Source organism: Vulpes lagopus, chromosome 11, assembly GCF_018345385.1.
Source record: "Vulpes lagopus strain Blue_001 chromosome 11, ASM1834538v1, whole genome shotgun sequence".
Lineage (NCBI taxonomy): Eukaryota > Metazoa > Chordata > Mammalia > Carnivora > Canidae > Vulpes > Vulpes lagopus.
This window is the reverse complement of record NC_054834.1, coordinates 110,119,061-110,138,700: the sequence shown is the minus strand read 5'-3', so window position 1 is coordinate 110,138,700 and position 19,640 is coordinate 110,119,061. Positions and strand designations below refer to the sequence as shown.

At 43.3% G+C, this 19,640-nt stretch overlaps 1 protein-coding gene across 1 annotated transcript in view; it reads left to right on the top strand.

Moving 5' to 3' along the window:
• Window positions 1-19,640, top strand: part of COL5A2 (collagen type V alpha 2 chain) — a 138,493-nt gene that overhangs the window by 58,465 nt on the left and 60,388 nt on the right. The window contains exons 2-6 of the mRNA XM_041773656.1: window positions 6,389-6,613; window positions 9,187-9,200; window positions 13,293-13,325; window positions 14,410-14,442; window positions 15,436-15,489. Coding sequence (XP_041629590.1) covers window positions 6,389-6,613; window positions 9,187-9,200; window positions 13,293-13,325; window positions 14,410-14,442; window positions 15,436-15,489 — 359 coding nt within the window. The remainder of the gene's footprint in view (window positions 1-6,388; window positions 6,614-9,186; window positions 9,201-13,292; window positions 13,326-14,409; window positions 14,443-15,435; window positions 15,490-19,640) is intronic.

Below are 19,640 nucleotides of genomic sequence, written 5' to 3'. Positions count from 1 at the left end.
AATATAACTTTTCAGTAAAGGTCTAGTTTCTTTTTCTTCTCCGGAACATTACTATGGCATTTGGCTGGTGTTAAGATTCGGTGCATATTGGGGCTTGATCTCAAAACTGCAATAAATAAGGTGGCAGGTGTACAATCCTGGATGTGCATTATAGGAGGTAAGGTGAACGTGAAGATGAAGGGATGGATTTAGATTCTGAAATAATGGCTTTCGTCTTATTTTAAGTAATCTATTACCTGCCAAGTGATTGGCAGTGATTAAGGAATGCCAGAAAGAAGGGTAAAATCCATTTTCATTTCTGTTCTTTGGTGAAATCACCTCCTAATTTGTAATTGCCACAAAATAGACATAAATCTAGGTAGATCAGGACAAAAGTGGGTATTATGGGTATTAGTTCAAGTCTGTAAATGTACCCATGTGGACAAAATTAGAAATGGTGCCTTCAGGATGAAAGCAGTCGGGCTCCCTTCCTGCAGAAGTGAACTCCCAAGGGAACAGTGCAGAGACACCACTTTAGGTCCCCTTTACACACTTGAAGCTTTTTAGGATTCTTGATAGTAAAATGAGTGGAACCAAAGAGCCATTGAGAACTGTGGAATGTTTAGTTGATTATAAAAGAAATTTTAGTCTTGTCAGGGCAAGAGCAGTGAGTAAAGAATAATTCAATTAAGAATAAAGTAGAAGAAATAAACTGACTACGATGTCTGGATTTTGTCTAGAAGCCTCTATTCCTCTTTCAGGGACTACAAGAAAAGAAAGCATAAATTAGCTGCAAAGAAATCCTAAGATACTGAGTTAAAATCATTCTAAAACTGTTTCATCATATAGAGTATTTAATTTTATACCCATCTTTTGGTTTTGAGTGTAGTGGACACAACGTCACACTTGTTTCAGTTGTACGTCATAGTGATTCAACACCTCTACACCTTGTGCTATGCTCACCTCAAGAAGAGCTACCATCTGTCACTCACCTGAGAATATTCTCTTAAAATATATAAAGACAACTCTTTTTAGTTATAAAAATGAATAAACGTCTATGTCCTCTTCAGGACATAATATCTGGAATGAATAACATTAAAAATGACGTTCCCACAAGGCTACATATTTAAAATCCCTGTAGTTATGGCCCACATGTGAATAGTAGTGAAAAATGAGGCTTTTAAAAAAATTGTATAATATGCTTAGGATCAGAGCAAATAATTTTATGTATCCCATAGAGTCTAGGTCTCTTCCTGATATTCTTATAATTGAATGTTCAGCAAGTGCATTCATCAAATACTTGTTGAGCATCTGCTGTGGTCCTGACACTATTAAAAGATACGGAGATACCTGGACAAACCAGAATAAATTATAAGTGTCCTTCTGAAGCTATTGTCCTATCACGGGGAGACCAACAGTAACCATGAATACAACAATATAGTAGAGTTCAAAGTGACAGGTATTAGATTAAAAGGAAAAAAAGCACAGTGACTGGAGGACTGAGAGTGACCTGTGTGTGTGTGTGTGTGTGTGTGTGTGTGTGGCAATTTTCAGGTTTTCTGTCCGATGGTCAGAGCAGGTTCAGGGCAACAGGTGGCCTGTGAGCTAAGACTTGAAGGAACTGACAAATCTGGAACGAAGCACCGAATATCACTCACAATTTGCTGCTTACTTACCTCCGGGATATACAAAAGCCACGACACCATCCGTTTGACAGGAAAACAGGCGGATTTTCGGTTCCCCTTTATGTCAGACAGCGTCGGGCCGCAGGGAGCCGAGGTGGGCCGCTTCCTCCAAAGCCGTCGGTCTGCGCCTGCGCGGGGGCGGCGCGGGGCCTAGGCCGGGCGGGCGCGCTGCGGAAGGGCCCTGGGCTCGCTGCGGGGGTCGCCGCTGAGACCTCCGCATCTTGGGCGGCGTCTCCAGCTATTCGACAGTCGGAGCCGCGTTTTCGGAGAAAAGCAGCATCTGTGTCAAATGCATTAGCAGCCTGCGAGGCGGTCTTCCAGACACAGTCGTCCGGGAGCGGCGCATGGGCGTCGTGCGCAATTTTAGCTTCACGTTTTGGCCCCGATCCTTCAGATTTCCCAGTGATACATGGAAAGCCACTTTAGTGCCTAACGTGAGAGGTTTTCCTTTTTTTTTTTTTTTTTTCCATTTTAACTGAAGTGAAAACAGCGGTTTTACCTCGTAAGTGCAAAGCGTCTGCGCAGACGGAGAAGCGCGCGTGGCTGCCGGGGACCGCGTGTGGCCGCAGCGCGCTCCGGGGCTCTGGCTGCAACGCGGTGCCGCGGCCTCGTCTTCGTTCACGCCCTCAGAGCGCGAGGCACTTCCTCAAGCCCGTCGTGCCGCGGCCTCGGAGCACACAGTGTGGCTGTCCCCGGTGACGCGCAAGCCCGGCCGGTGCAGCGGGGGCGGGACCCGCAGCCTGAAGGCCCCGGGCGGCCGCGCATGCGCCACCGACCCTGCGGCGCTCCGCGTCGAGCTGCCGACCCCCCCAGGCTTCCTGCGCATCCGGCGGCTGGGATGCGGGGTCAGGCGGGGTCAGGCGGGGTCGCTCGAGGGTCCCCGAGCACCCTGCCCGCCTCGTCTCTTCCCCGTCGGATGGACGGGGCCCAGGAGCAGAGCGAGGAGGCAGCTCCGCGGAGGATTCTGGGCCTGGAAAGGCCCGGATGTCCGTGGGCGGCGTGGGCGGCGGGGCCGGGGTGGGGGGACCGCGGAGGCGCCCCGAGCGCGCGGCTTCACACCCGCAGCCAGACGGGCCCCGGCCCCGGGGGACCAGGGAGGCCGGGCGCCATCCTCCGTCGGGAGCGTCCAGGGCGTGAGCTGGTGACGCGGACGCGGCCCTCCTCCGTCGCGAGCACGCGGAGGCCTGGGCACGGGGTCCCGGGGACCTGATCGCCCCCGTGCAAGACGCGGCTCCGGGGACGCGGAAGGGCGCCCGTGTACGTTGACTCCCCCCCACGCCGCCGTCGTCCCTGCCGTGACGTCATCCCCACGCCGCCGCCGTCCCCGCCGTGACGTCATCCCCACGCCGCCGTAGCCCGCGGCCCCTCAGGACACGGGGCTGAGGACACCCGGCGGAGGGGCCTGGTCGCCAGCCGCGCGCGTCCAGCGGGGACGAGCTCCGGCCGAGCGCTTGTGAGCGAGAGACGCGCGGTGCCGGCACCGCGTGGGCGCCCCTGCCCCGCGCGGGAGGCGCCCCTAGGAGCGACGGGGCCGCCCGGGCCGCGAGGAAGGCGCCCAGCCCCGTCCGCCCCGGGACCTCCGAGGGGAGGTTCTTCCGCGTCCGTGAGGAGGGAGCGGCTGCTGGGGCGCGAGCCTCCCGGGGGACCCCGCGCTCCCGAGGCTGCCCCGGGCGCAGGAGGCCGGGCCGCGCCGGGAACCCCTCGCGCCTCTGGGCCGCGTCCCGGGGGCGCCGTGTCCGCCTCACCGGCACATCCCCGGGCCTCCCCGGCCGCCGGCGCCCGCGCTGGGTCTCGCCGTCTGTCGGGACGCGTCCGTCTGTCCGTCCGCCCGCCGCGGGGGGGCCGTGTCCTTGGGGGGGCGCTCGGGGCAGCGGCCGGGGTCCACGCGGGGGACGGTGTGGCCTCCATCCCGACCCCGAAGGAGCCGCGGAAAGCGGAAAGCCGGAGAACGTCCGCCAGACGCACGCGGGGCCGCTCGGCCTCTTGGTTTTCCCGCGTTTTTCTTTCCTTTTTTTTTTTTTTTTAAAGATCTTATTTATTCATGAGAGACAGAGAGAGAGGGAGAGGCAGAGGCCCAGGGAGGGAGGAGCAGGCTCCGTGCGGGGAGCCCCACGCGGCCTCGATCCGGGGCCCCGGGCTCACGCCCCGGGTGTGCAGGGAGCAGCAGCCCGGGACTCCGCGGACCTGCTTTTCGGCCAGTGGCGCTCGGTGTCTCCGTTGGGGTGTTTCTCCCTCAGCCACAACTTAAGGAACAGGGGAACTCTGCGTAACCGAACGGTCGGTGCACCGTAGGCTAAGCCCGCGCTTGCGGCGTGTGTGCAGATGTTTACCGCGGAGCTTCGCTGTTTCAAACTGACTTTTCATCTAAAAGCAAACAGCTGTTCGACGCACAGGCTGCTTAACTAACTTCCCGGCACGTTGAGGCGTGGGTTCCAGGCCTGCCTGGCTTCGAGCTCCCGGAGTAGGAGCCCCGCGCCCACAGTCCGTCCGTGCTGTGCCGCCATGAACCTCGCTGGTGAAGCCGACGAGGGAGAAGCCCGGTGCCTTGGCGTCTTCCTGGCCATGGCCGCGCCTCACGGCTCTGTGGAAGGACCAGATCTGCGGACCCCGGGGCAGGCAGAATGTTGGCCAAGCAGAGCTATTAGACTGAGGAACGGGGGGAAGGCTCAGTGGCTTTACCCTGAACTGAGATTTTTACCTGTAGTTCCGCGTTGGGTATCTTTACGTGGCAGATGCTGAATTCTTTCTACCCTAGTGCTTGTACAGAGGCAGGGAGTTGCTACACTTACTGTGGGCATTTCACAGTGTATGTGATTCTCAGATCACTAGGTTGCACGCTTAAAAATATAATAGTGTATGCCAACTATACTTCAAGTAAACATAAAATATACATTTTTTTAGAGATTATTTATTCATAGAGAGAGAGAGGCAGAGACACAGGCAGAGGGAGAAGCAGGCCCCAGGCAGAGAGCCTGACGTGGGACTCCATTCCGGGTCTCCAGGGTCACACCGTGGGCTGAAGGCGGCACTAAATCGCTGAGTCACCCAGGCTGCCCTAAATTCTTTTATAAACTAATCACAAATGCATTTTTTTTTTAAAAAAACCTTTAGCTTTACTTTTGTAGGGTACAAAGTCAAGGCCAGTGCATGTAAGTTCATGAACCATGATTTAGATTCATTCATTCATTCATTCACTCATTCATATCTATCCTTTGAACAACTGCTTGTGGAATGTTGGCTCTCTGCAAGGTATGGAGTCAAACTTTAGAAATACCACGATGAACAAGAAAAACTAGCCCTTATCTTCATGGAATTTACTGGCTAGTGAAGGAGATTAGAAAATAAAAATAGTAAACTAATACTACTTGTGGTAGATTTGATCAGCGCAGTGATTTTTGCCTATCTGTTCACATTTTATTTATTTATTTATTTATTTATTTATTTATTTATTTATTTATTTATTTATTTAGTTTTGACATTTTAGAAGTGGTTAATTAGCTGGTGTAAAAAACGAGATGGATGGATGGACGAGTTCTGTGAGTCACACCAGTTGGATAAAGAAGGTCTACTCTTGTACAGCGGGCAGAGAATTGTGGGGGCAAGTGACAAGCAAACCATAATAGTGACTTCGAATTTAAGTAGTTTGGAAGGTTCTAAAGGAATTAAGTAAGCAAGGATGATATGATCCACATTGTGTTTCAGGATACTGTAGTTTTTTTTCTTAAAAGTCACAAAATTATAGGTTTTATATATATAAGTGTGTGTGTGTGTTTTATAGTAATTGTCTAACAATCGTTATTGTTTTGTGTATAAATATGTGCATATTTTTTCCAAATCTGCATTAAATTTTTTTTAAATGTAGAAAAGTGTTTGGCAGATGCAATAGCTTATACTGTTGTGGTCATGACTTTCCTGAACTAATTTTAGTGCAAAGATAATGCTTTGCTTTTCCTTTGTAGTTTACTAAGCACCTTTAGTTTAGCAAATATATTCCATGAGACACTGTTATCCTTTCCTACCTTATGTTTAGAACTAATTTTTAAAACCCCACACACTGTTTTAAAAGTGTTTCTTTATGTAAAAGAATATATATCATCTTCTGTTGTTGTGGGATCCACTAAAGTTTCTAATGAGCTGAAAATCACAACAAGGCTCACCAGACCTGGAAATGATATATTCCCTTGTGATCCATCCTTTCAAGTGTTGTTGTTGTTTTTTTTAAGGTTTATTTATTTATTCATGATAGAGAGAGAGGCTCCATGCTGGGAGCCCGACGAGGGACTCGATCCTGGGACTCCAGGATCACACCCTGGGCCAAAGGCAGGCGCTAAACCCCTGAGCCACCCAGGGATCCCCCGCAAGTGGTTTTTTGAATCTCTTCTTACTGACTCTCCTATGTTTGCTTATTTAAACCTTCACAAATGAAATCTTTGAGAAGCATTACCTGATTAAGTATGTCTACTTTGAATCACTTTTTTTCCTTCCCCTGTCAAACTAGAATACAAGTATTATAGTCATTTCATTGTGAATTACATATTTCTCAATATGAAAGGACGAATGAAGTAAGTTCCTCCATGTTTTGCCTCCTTGGTGGGTTACTGCTTAGCCTAAAACTTTTTGAACCCACAGGATGACTCGCCTTCTTAAATATTTCCCAGATTCCAAAATTTCAGAAGATTACTGACCTCCTTGTCCCTCTCTCCCTCTTTTTCTTCTTATTTTAGAAGGATATGGTGAAGAAATCGCCTGCACTCAGAATGGTCAGATGTACTTAAACAGAGACATTTGGAAACCTGCCCCTTGCCAGATCTGTGTCTGTGACAATGGAGCCATCCTCTGTGACAAGATACAGTGCCAGGATGTCCTTGAATGTGCTGACCCTGTAACTCCCCCTGGAGAATGCTGTCCTGTCTGCCCACATACAACTGGAGGTAGCAATACCAACTTTGGTAAGAATGCTCAAGGCCAACTCAGAGTTGATCCAGTGACTCATCTTTATAATTGCAGTGGTTTTTGCTCTCAGAATTCAGCAACCAAAAAGAATAATTAAGCCACTAGTCAATGGCGTTTGGGGTTAATGGTTTTGCTCACCCACTTTATCTAACACTAGGGAGAGGAGAGAATGATTTCCTGTTCTCTTAAAAACCAGGGGGATTTTGGGCTGAATTTTGTGTGGTTATGTCTAATTTAAGTTAAGAATTTCTTGTAGTCATTTTCCATGGTTCTTTGTTACCCTGCCCATGCTGGATGCCTCCAAAATACTTGTTAGTATTCTGTGAGGTCATTTATTGTCTAAGAGGAGATCTAGAAAGCCCATTTGTCTTCTCTGGAGCCAAGTTTGCTCTTGGGAATGGAATAATTATTTCTAATATAATTTAATGCCAGAGCACCCTCTGTTACATTAGTTCATAAATGCAGAATGTTTTTTAATAATGGCTCAGAAAGAGAAGAGAATGAGATGGATTTCCTGGAGAAAAGAATGATATAAATTGCTGGTTTTTAAGCCTTTTTTTGAGACAAATGTTAACGTTTAATATAAACTATGTATTTGAATACATGTGTTAAAGACACATATAAGAGGAACGAGTTCATTTTTATGTTTTAATGAACCAGGTAAGATTAATATTAAACTATTATTCATTTCAGCAGTCAATGTTTTCGTAGCACATGCATTGTTGTCAAGAGAGCGTTAAGGCTTTATTCCCCCAGCCCAAAATTCCATTGCAAATAACCATAAATACAATGAAGAATTCAACTGTATTTTCATGGAAGCACTAGATAGTAATTTACCAGTTCTCCTCTTGGATATCATTCAACAGTAATGGTGTGCCTTGAATAAATACCTAAACTCTAGTTTTAGGAATGTAAGCAGAGACATATAATAGGAAGAGTTAAAACTATGACACCTAAGGGCTACCCAAAGCTGATGCAATCTGCAAAGAAGTTCTGGGAAAAAAGTAAAATTAAACCTGTGTGGATAAGTGAATAGTATGTTGGGACAGTGGTGGCAAATAAAAAAATAAAAAAAACCAACATGAGACTTTTTGCAATAGCTGGGTTTGTGAAGTCCGTTTTGTTCCAAAATGAATAATAAAAATAGAGCTAGCAACAATGTTGATGGTAAAGATAATCTAAGAAAAAAGGGAAGGTGTTAGCTACATTTACAAAATTAAGAACACACTGGTAAATATATTACCTCAGAACTGATAAAAATTGTGACCATTTCACCACAAACTAAATAAAACTTAGTGGAGTTTATTAAGAAAGGCCTACATTAGAAGTATAAAATAATTAACGATGAGGAAAGAAGCAGAGGGAAAACCAAAAACCATCATAGGGAAATGAAGATGACAGAGGAAGAAGCACAGGAAAAATCAATATTGCCATTAAAAGAAAAAATTATCTTAACAGATCTATGAAAAAAGAGTACTTTTCTTTGTATTTGAAATAAAGGTATTTGGCAAAAATGAATATTCTTGATAAAGATGCTCAATAACTTAGTACCAAATGACATTTCATTAACCTGGTAAAATATGTACATCTCAGCTTAAAAGCTTCATTATGTTAAGTACTAGAATTATTTTCTCTAAACTCAGAGATAGATTATGGATATCCATTATCACAACTACAGTTTAATATTATTGAATATACCTGAACAAAAAATTAGATAAAAAAAAGAAATTAGAGGTATAAAAATTAGAAGAGAGGAGGTAAAATGATTTGTTGCAGAAAATATAACTGTGTACTTATAAAACTTAAAGGGAAAGTAGTTTTTTACTACTAAAGAATAATTTAGTAAGATGCTGCAGTGTGAAATTAACAAACAAATTAACAGATTTACTATATACCAACAATCAGCCCATAGAATAAATAATGGGAATAAAAAATATCTTATTTACAATAGCAACAGAATAAAATGGCTAAGAATAAACAATGTGGAATGTATAAGATCTACCTGAAAAAAATGGTTACCAAGTCAGATGACAACTCTAAAAAATGGGATGTCCCTTATGTTTTTGGTTAGGAAGACTCGTAATAGAAAAATCAGTAATAGTGGCCCCCTCCAGGGGATTGAAGTGTGGGAAATAGGGGAAGGGGACAGGATAGAAGGAGTTTTTTCACTCTATAATTGTGTATCTTTAATGTATTTTGGGTTTTTAGGTATACAATTGAATAACCTCAAAAAAGTATAGAAAACAAAAAATAGATTGGTTGAAGATTATTCATGACAAATTTAGTAGCTAATTTTATAATTTAATGAACTTTAAATGCTATATGAATGGTGTGAAGAATATTTGAATAGTGTCAGAGTTTTCCAAAGAGATGTATTACTTTGCCTATTACCAAAATACTGACCTAAAACGACTTTTGAGTTCTCGCTACTGTTAATAGCGAAACCTGTTTAAGTTACATTCTGACACCCCAAAGACCTATTACTGAAAATAAGTATTTAGGAGATTCTCATTAACTGTTTCTTCTTAAAATAACATATTTAACATATTTATTCTTTCATTTCTTACAGGTAGAGGAAGAAAGGTAAGTTTTACTTCGTATGGTTTTATTTTCAATACTGTCCACTCAGGACTGTGCTTTGTGGTATTTGAAAGTCTTTTGTAAAGTACAAATTACCATACAAATATAAATATTTGAGCTACTTCACTTACAGATTACAGCTGCCTCTGTTTTATTCACTTTGTTAATTTTTGTTTATAGATGTTTCTTCTAGAAAGTTGTAAATCCCTTAGGGATTGAGACTGTGCCACATTAACCTTTGAATTACTTGCATTTATTGGGGTGCCACGGTGGCTCAGTCAGTTAAGCAATTGACTCTTGATTTCAGCTCACATCAGAGTCTCATGGTTGTGAGATGGAACCCGCGTGGGTCTTCACACTGGGTGTGGATCCTGATTAAGATTCTCCCTCTCACGCTGCCCTCCCCCCCAAAAAAAACAAAAACCCCCAAATTACTTGCATTTATCACTGTGCTTAGTATATACCTTACACATATTAGAAGTTCAGTGATTGCTTAATTGAAGAAAGGATGGATGGAAAGAAGGAAGAAAGAGTGGGTGGGTGGGTGATGGTTGTATTTCAGTGGGGTTGTGGCCTCTCTTCTCTTGGTTCAGAAGTGAATATTCACTTAAAAGAAGTAATTGAACACTTTATCAAACACATAATCAGCTTCTCTTCTTTCCTCTTCCCCTACCTTAAGGAGCCTAAAATCTAGTTCCAGAAACAAGCCTTACATTCAAGAGGATGATGGTACAATTTAGCCAGGATCCTAAATATAACTGCCAATTTGGCCATTTCTCACCTGGATGTGGGTAATCTCTCCGAGTGAAGAGAGTTCCATTCCATTGGCATTGTTCTCCGTTTTCTAGTTAATTCAAAAACAGTGGCATTTGCTTCAGTATTATCCAGATGGGATGGGCTTGGGGATCAGGAACGGAAATGGGCAGTCATCCTGAATTTCATGGCAGATTTGAGGCAGATGACCACTGACTTTAAGTTGTCTTAATTTTGCATACGGTGGAACTTCATTAAGGTGATAATCAGACATCAGAGCATCAGATAAAGCAAAGCTATACCCTCATATTAAATGAAATGATGCTATCCTGGCTACTTCTACAGTTTTTGGTTAAAAGGGCAATACCATAAATTGTCTTATTTGGAATAAATATCAGTGAAGCTATTTAGATTTGGGTATATGTCAAAAGAGTAGGTCTACAGATACCAGCTCATGTTTTATTTATATCTGAAATTAAACCTGAACTTTTCTAAAGGCAGCGTGGGACAGTTGGGGGAAGGACATGCTTAAAACAGCTGCCAACTTACCACATCCTATTATGTGCTACTATCTTCATGACTCGGTCATTTACTATCAGGTGCCGTCAGAGCTATCAGAGCAGGGTACTGTAATAAAAATGTATTTTGTGCCTGGTTCATATGAATATTGATTTTATTTGTAATTCATTCGTTCATTCATGTCAACCTCCTAATAGTTACTGAGCCTTTGTTAAATCCCTGTATGAGGCAAATGATACAGATGATGCAATGGTGGGAAAAAACACTGTGACTGTCTCCACGGTAACGCCATCCTGTAAAAGTGGTGAGACATGTCCATGTGGCTTTAAGTGATGAGTAACAGACAAGAAGCAAAATTAAACTGTAATTCTCATCAGGTCTCAGATTTGGATCTCTGAATCAGATATGAGTATTTGAATTTTATGTTTCCCAATGAGTACGAAAATCAAATTTGGCAGATGTTAGACAAATGATTATTCCATGTAAATTAATTTATCTATAGCCCATATTTTAAAAAGCAACAAATACTTACATTTGTGGCTTCTTTCCAAAATAAGAATCCTCATTGAATCATTAGAAACATTTATTATCAGAACCTGATAATGGATCACTCAATCCCCACATCAGGTATTGTGGAAAAATGAAAGTTCATAATGAGATATCAAAAACCTTACAATTAGCTGACAAAGATACCAGCGAGTTCCATTCTCCTAAGCACAAAGAGCAAAGGCTGCATTTTAATTGCTGGTCTCTTAAAATGGAGATTTCCCAACCATTCTTAGTTGACTATTCCATTTTTCTCTTTTTGATTGAAATAATTTCTCTTCACTTTTTACTTGTTTTTCTAGATTTGTTCCAGAAAAGAACTTTTTTTTTTCTCCCAGCATTATTCTCATAAAGTCCTTTCAGTATTGGGTGCAGATTTATCTACCCTTTCTAAACAATTAACATTCTTTCAGCAGCTCATAAAAAGCTCTTACAGCTCTTAAAAGGTTATTTTTTTTAATACTTTCAGGTTATTTTACAAATAGGAAGAGTCAGGCTGGAAGTTAGGAGACTTGGAAGTGCAGAAATAAGCCTGCTCTGTTTTCCTGCCCATGTGTGATGATCCTCTTCTTCTAGACTGTTTGTAGGTTGTCTTTAGTCTCTTGTGTCCCACCTTGGACCTGCTCACGTAGCGCTCCCATCTGCTTCTGTAGAACTATTTCCCACTGCCAAATTCTCTATTCCCAACTTCCTAACCTTAGCATTACAATCACCAGGTGCCTTCAGGATGTTACTCTGCCATAGAATCCATTATTAAGACCATTAGGATTGTAAAGTATTTTTTAAATTTCACCTTATAAAATTTTGTCAGATATGAGATACAACTGGAAGGATATAATTGAATTGTACCTTTCGGGAGTATGCTTAGGTGATCTAGATCAAAAACCTGATATTAAGGGATCTCTGGGTGGCTCAGCGGTTTAGTGCCTGCCTTCAGCCCAGGGCGCAATCCTGGAGTCCCGAGATCAAGTCCCGCGTCAGGCTCCTGGCATGGAGCCTGCTTCTCCCTCTGCCTGTATCTCTGCCTCTCTCTCTCTCTCTCTATCTCTATCATGAATAAATAAAATCTTAAAAAAAAAAACCCTGAAATTACATATGATCTTTAACCCACAACTTCACTTTCTAGAGATACATCACAAGGTATTAACTAGAGATACTGCACATATATTTATAAACAAGGATATTCATTGTGCTGTTTTTTTACTTGCGAAAATGACCAAAATCTGTTGAAGGACAAATTCCCAAATAATTAATGCATGTAAATATATGGTAAAATAGAGGTATATAAAGGTACAATTCATCCAATATTATCTATGTACTTGAAATCATGCTATGAGAACACAGTTTTTCAGAAACTGAAGTTCTGAGAATCCCATCTACAGCTGTTGCATTTGCTACATCTATCATAAAAGCCAATTAAACTGCCTGATGTTATACCCTTTAAGTCATTTTTGTTTCTGGTGTTATTTTTCTTTTCCAATTCAGTTAATATTTTTTCTAGATTTACCTCAGATAATGAGAATTGTCTAACCAATGTTATAATGTTCTTTCTTTCTTTCCTTCTTTTTTTCTTTCTTTTGAAGATAAGCAAACTTATCTCGTTATTTCTCCGATTCTTCCATGAGTTTTAAAAAAGGTGGCAAGGGTTTTAGAAATGGCTGGCACCTGTAAATTACTACAGACTGGGTGACGTGTAATAGGAGTGTGAAAATTCAAACGTATCCAAATACTGGATTTTCTTTAGAGTTTTCCATCTTTGGATAGATTTCCTATGGTACTTTGATTTTACAACTTTTCAACACAGCTATCCTGGTCTAGTCAATTACTAGGCTTATTCAGTATAAAAACTAAAGCAAAGTAACTTGATGCTTTTCACACATTGGATGGATATTTTTGTGTCTTTCAGATAAGTAATTTTTTTATCAGCAATATCTGACTACTGTAAATATTGTTTCTTTTTTTAAAAATATTTTGTTTGAAAGAGAGAGGAGTGAGGGGGAATGCATACGAGGAGAGCAGAAGCAGAGGGAGGGGCAGAGAAATTGGGAGAAGCAGACTCCTCGCTGAGCCGGGAGCCTGACTGGGCCTTGATCCCAGGATCCTGGGGTTGTGACCTGAGCTGAAGGCAGATGCTTAACCAACTGAGCCACCCAGGAGCCCATTTTTTACATTTTTTACACAGAAATTCCCAGTGTTGATATGGAATATTCTAGTATGACATGATTATGCTCAACAAGCTGTTATATTTTGATAATTGAACTTTTTTTTGCTTCATAGGGACAAAAAGGAGAACCAGGATTAGTGCCTGTTGTAAGTATACATAAATATTATTTTCATGTGTCTTTAATAAACTTAGTTATAGCGCAGTTATAGATTATTGCTTATATACATACCTCATAGAAAGAGACATCAGTTTTTTTATAACCAAGTTTTAGTATAAGATAAGCAAGCCAAAAGAGATTAATTCTTTAATATAATATTTAAGGCTTATTTATTACAGTATTCTTGACTTTATTGTCCCATGACTGAAAGTGGAAATCAGGGTCTTACAAAGTTAAGCATATTCTATATGGATGTAAAGGGATACTTAAGATCTATATTTTTATAGTATAAATAGCGATGTAATCCAAATAGAAAGGCATTATTTAATGTTCCGCACTTCTGGAAATATATCTTGCCATTATCCTAATTGAAATTCCATACTGTATAAGAGTTACTTAGACTTGTACACGATCAAAAAGTATATTCTTAAGGAGGATGAAAATTCTTCAACCACCAGTCTCCTAGATCTCAAAGGAGTTGTCATCACTCTGTCAAGACAAGCATATGCATGTTGATTTATTTGTCAGAGTTTGCATTTTTGCTTTGCCTTGAAATTGGCTTGTTTTTAACAAAGATTCCTAAAAAGGCAAATCATTCATATTGTTGTCTTTTATTTAAAAGCTCTTAGGTGTACTTACTATGTCTTAGGTACTATTTTGAGTGCTCTACAAGTATATATTTATTTGTCTTCACAACAGTTCTGCTGGGGGGTGGGGTAATTTTACCATCATCATCACCATTTCACAGGAGGAGAAACACTGAGCATGGAGAGGATAAGAAATAGTTAAGGTCACACAACTGGTAAGGCACAGAGTTAGGATTTGAACCCAGGCCTCTAGGCTCCAGCACTGGTGCTCTCATTCACTCTAAGGGTACTGGCTCCCTGTTTCAGAGCTTAAGTTAGGTCATGTCCTAATGCTAAGCAGGGAGGACATGGGCATCAGTCGACAACATCCATTTGCTCTAAAAACATTCACTGGACTTTTGTTGTTACTCTTATTTGTTTGGCTATTGATTTTTCTAGAACTCTGTCGCGACGCCATCTTTACAGATTATCTTGTTTATTGTTTAGGTAACAGGCATACGTGGCCGTCCTGGACCAGCCGTAAGTAGTTTCCTCCAACACTCATGGTGCCCATCAGTTCTTAGAGATACACTGAAAATCTTTAAAACCATCAGAGACATCAACACCGTGACGCTTGGCTTCTTGAAATGTTTTGTTTTGAAACCTCTTCAAGTTCAGGTGTTCCTTTGCAATGATGAATGATGCATGAAAGATCATTTCGTTCTGAAATTGATGAGCCCTATTGTTCCTTTCGGTTAGAGTCACTATTGATCATGAGGAAGGCAAGACGCTCTGTTGTCACACTGTTACATATTAGCCTTACTCATTGGAATCGGGGCCCACGCGCCTGCTATTTGACAATGATTGAAGGTGGGCTACCTCTATCTGTTTAATGAAATAAACTCTTGATTACATCTGTTTAGAAATTAAATCATATTTCCATAGAATTTGCAAAGTCACACATCAGAATAGCATATTAACTAGCTTAACATAAAAGACCATTGATCTCCGGGTTGGATTACCAGTGGCCTTCCTGGGTAACTAGATGGAGAACATAAACATACGTTCCTTCAGACCACTGATAATTTGGGGTTTGCACATCTTTGTAGTTCTAAAAATCCAAACTGCATGTTTTTGTGACCATGATTTAGTGGCAAAGGCTTGTTTGGGACAAGACAGCAAAAATGATTCTTACAAATTTTGCAGTTATCATTCAGGTAATAGATTCAGCTCACTGGGCTGCAGACGCGATAATGTAGCATTTAATTCTTTAATTCTGTACGGGCCTTTAAGCTTCATTGCTGACATAAACAGCCTTTCTCTGTACACAGAGTTTTTTGTTTTGTTTTGTTTTTTGTTTTTTTTTTTGTACACAGAGCTTTTATACGCACATGGCTTTATCTTCTATAGATTGAATTGAATTAGAAGAGTGATATTTCTGTTTTCCAATTTTCTTAGCTCCAGCAAACATTTACAGCAAAAACATCTGAAGTATGCATGTTTTGCAGGCATAATCATCACTTTCTGTTTTAGGGACCTCCAGGATCACAAGGACCAAGAGGAGAGAGGGGCCCAAAAGGAAAGCCTGTAAGTTGACAGCAGAGTCTCCTTTTTGGTGAATTGTCCCCTGTACCAGTAGGCGTGTCTGTACCACATCCCTGGATACAGCAAAGAGTTGGTGGCACTGTTTCTCTGTCACCTCTATGAGATGTGTCAGAATTCAGGTCATGGAGTGATGCGGTGTCTCCTCTGCGTCGGAGGGAATTATCGCAGGGGAGGGCTTACCTATTGTCTTAGTAGGTAACACAGATGACGCCTCTTTGTCCCTTAGGAGGTCAAACTAGAACAAAGTAGAACTTAAGGAAACATGATGAATGGCTCACGTTGCTTGCAGGAGTTGTAAACCGTGAGCGAACAATGCTAAGAATGTGCTGTTGAGGTAAAACACCCAAGTTGCATGACCTTTGGTTGCCACAGGAACACCTAAACCTGATAAAGGACAAGATTATTAGAGAACTAGGTTTTCTTTCGAGCGTTTGTACAACGAATTTATTTACAAAGTATCTATTGCTCTTTTTTCACTGCACACCTGCTGCGAAGCTGCTATCCAAGGACTCATTTTAAAGATCAGCAAAGCCACTCCACAACAAAGGGAGCGCCTCTAAATTTAAATGATCAACTGTATACCCTTGAGATAAAACATGAAGATGTTATATAATGTATGCCAAATGGTTTTTTCTCTTATTACCAAGTCCTAGGATAGCAATTCTTTTTCTTTTTATACCTCCCCGTCGGAAATGAACGTCTTTCATGCATTAAACAATGGGATTCATTTCTGTATTGCTATCGTTATCTTACGTTTTAATGAGAAAAACTTGTGCTGTTTGATTTTCTGTCTAGTGATTTCTACTACATTTAACTCCAGATTTTTAGCTTTCCAGATATGCATTTATCCATAGTTAGGAGAAATAGATGAGCAGGGAAGCAACAAACCACCTTGAGGAGTAAATGAAGAACAACGTACTTCAGGTCATGTTGCTGGGAACTCTTGCCGGCGGTTCCATCCCTGATACTGTTTTATGCTTCCACGCATAGGGCCAAGTGTAGTGTGATGACGGTGCTCCTTGCAGATGGTGCCTAAGGCACGCAGGTGAATGAGGCCCCCGGGGAGCAGGCCAGTGGCCTGCAGGCGCTCTGGGCACCTCATGCTGTCTTCCTTCCTCACTGCTTTCCTGCTGAGCCGCCTCACCCACGTCGGTAGCCTGAGCACAGTTAGTGGCTCTCCAGGTGTTTGCTCCGAGTTAGGGTGACAGAAATGGGCAGGAGATAACTTCAGTTAGGTGGAGTGTGGAGGACCATGCAGGAAATGTCAGGTAGCAGAGCCCTCGTGCTCCAAGTACTGATCCCGCTGAGCCCTGGGTCTGGGTGGAGGTTGCTACGGAGATGGTGGTGGACTTCCAGGGTTCCTTGTTAGGACTCCGTCGGCTCTTGCCCCGTCTTCTCCTCTTTACCTAGTGTGTGATACGCTGCACTTTCCATCTTGGTCAGCAGTGAGACAGTCGGTGAGGATTAGGTGTGTGTGTGTGTGTGTGTGTGTGTGTGTGTGTGTGTACAAGAGTGGTGAGTCGTTATTTATTGGGAATTAAGTGAAGCAGTGTTGGCAGATGGGCAAACAGGAAATCTGTGGCTGTGTTAACCCTAGCAAGCAGTGGTGGGATGGTAAATGTTTAACAACTGACTCATTAAAAAAAATAAAAAGTGCCTGTGCTTTTGCTGATTCCCGTGGTGTAAATGCCTCCACCATGGCCAGTTGCAAGATTAGCAGGCATGATATCACAAAATACCCATAGGTAGCGTGTTCTGCCTCATGTCTCAAGACTTGAGGACCTAGACTCAGGCTGTGGCTCGCACCTTGTGGGCTGGACTCTCCTCACAAATACCATTTCTCCCTCTGCTTCCATTACCACCAGTCAGGATTTCACGATGTGAAGCGTGGTTTCTCAAGCCCAACACTCTTGGCATTTGGGGCCATCTGATCCCTATACGTTGCAGGGTAACTGGCAGCATTTCTGATTCCACCCACCCGCTGCCAGTCGCAGCACCTGCCCTCCCCATACAGCCGTGACAGCTAGAAATGTCTCTTGATGTCACTAAATGTCGCTCCAGGGGGAGGGAGCAAAGTGCTCAGGAAGGAAAGCCACTGCTATGGAGATGTTCTCACGAAGCCCTCGTTCCTACCGATGACCATGGGGTCTGTGTCTCATCACGGGGACTTGGTTCTAACTCAACTACCCTGATCACTTCATGGTGACCCACCAGCAGTCCGTCAGGACGTGGACAGTGGTTCAGGTTGCACGTGACACTTCTTGAGTCTCTTTCCTCATCTGTAAACTGGGAACAAGCCAAGTGTTACCCACCCCAGCATCTCCTGAGTGTGTGGTGCCTGGAGCTGGGGTGGCACTGACGGGCCCTTCCTCTCCTGGGTGTTTAGAGGCCGCCACCTAGTGGCCTTCGGTGAGTACTGCTGTGCAGGTGGTTCCCTGAGAGGAGTAGGGGTGCGTCCTGGGGGTGGGAGTGTGGGGGAGGGGGGGTTGGTGGGAGTGGAGGTTGGTGGGGGTCGGGGGTGGGTGGTGGGTGGTGGGCAAGGTTGGGTGGTGGGGGGTTGGTGGGGGTGGGGGGCGGGCAAGGATGGGTGGGCGGGGGAGGGTGGGGGTGACTGGGTGCACAGAGGTTGGTGGGGGTGGCTGGGGTGGGGTGGGCAAGGATGAGTGGTGGGGGTCGGTGGTGGGTGGTGGGCAAGGATGGGTGGTGGGTCAGTGGGGGTGGCTGGGGTGGGGGGGGTCGGTGGGGGTGGGGTGGGGTGAGGGGGAATGAGGATACGGGACGTTTACCTCAACACAAGTGTGCGTACTTCAGCTCACTTGGAAACGGGAAGGTCTATATTTTAACGTGTTCCCAAATTATCTTTTCTGTTTTCAATGTTTATCAGAAAAACTGCTTATGTAGTATATTTATTCTTACTTTCATGTATAATTATGTTCACTTTATTTTGGGCCATTTTTACAGATTTGTATTAATTTCAATCTCCATTTGCACAAGAGTACAAACCGTGTAGGCTATGGAGAGGAGATGCTTTGGAGGCACGGAATACCTCACACTCAGTAGGACAGTGGGCCGTCTTCCGGTCGGACTTCGAAACATGATTATTAATCGTAGAGGGATGGAAAAAGGATACGATTTTTGAGGATCAATATTACCCAGACATCTCTCTACTGTCTCATTTTGACACTGAATGTGGCTTTGGTGTTCTTTAGAAATCTCCTTGGGAGCAAAGATATTTCAGCTCACGTTTTGCATATAACAGAACCTGGTTCTCAGCAGCTTCATGTTTCAGAAATACAAGTTTTCCATGCAAGGCCGTTCGCGTAGGTCAGACGACTGCTCTTCCTGTGCTGCCGTGGACAGCACGCATTTGCAGTTCGTGTGCTCTCATCCGTAGGCTCAGGGGTCCTAGACGGCAGTTACGGTCAGCCTCTTAAGCATGATTACAAGCCTTCAGTGAATTGGCAGTGGCGTAGGGGTCAGCGAGGGTTTGACTTGAGAAAGTAATTGATAATAATTTTCTGAGAAATTATTTTAAGTGTGTTTCAGACTGTCTACTTCTGTTTGGTAGACAAGTTCACTTATATGCCCCTTTCCCAAGAGGTAAACAGATCCTTATGAATCTACAGAAATGTTCGAATATAGTAATTAAATTACTGAATAGCTGTTATGCCACCGTCCCCACGGCCATCATCTGCAAACTGCCCCCTTCCCCACCTCAGCTTGTTTTATATTTTCTCTTTCCGCTGTATCAGCTCCTGTTCTAATTACTTACTGTAAGGGGGTGTTCTCGTGGTTAGGCACGAGGAGCTGCTTTTATCAAACTCCAATTCACTTACCGTATTTTTCTTGATCTTTGCTTCTAATTATAAAAACCATACGGACTTTTGAGCTCTTTGGTCCCTTCTTTCCTTGTCAAGTCTGTTAAGACTCTTCAGGGTTAAAAGTCAGAAAATGCTTCACAAGACTTGTGGGAATGAAGAGGTTGGGGGCTGGAGCATGTTCAGAACTGAGGACGTGGCTGTTCCCCAAGCTGCCTCCAGAATGTGGTTGGGAGGAGAGTGGAATTTGGCAGCTCGAAATCCTTGCTCACTTCTCTGAGAACTAGACTTGGCTGGGTCTCTGAGCCTTTCCCT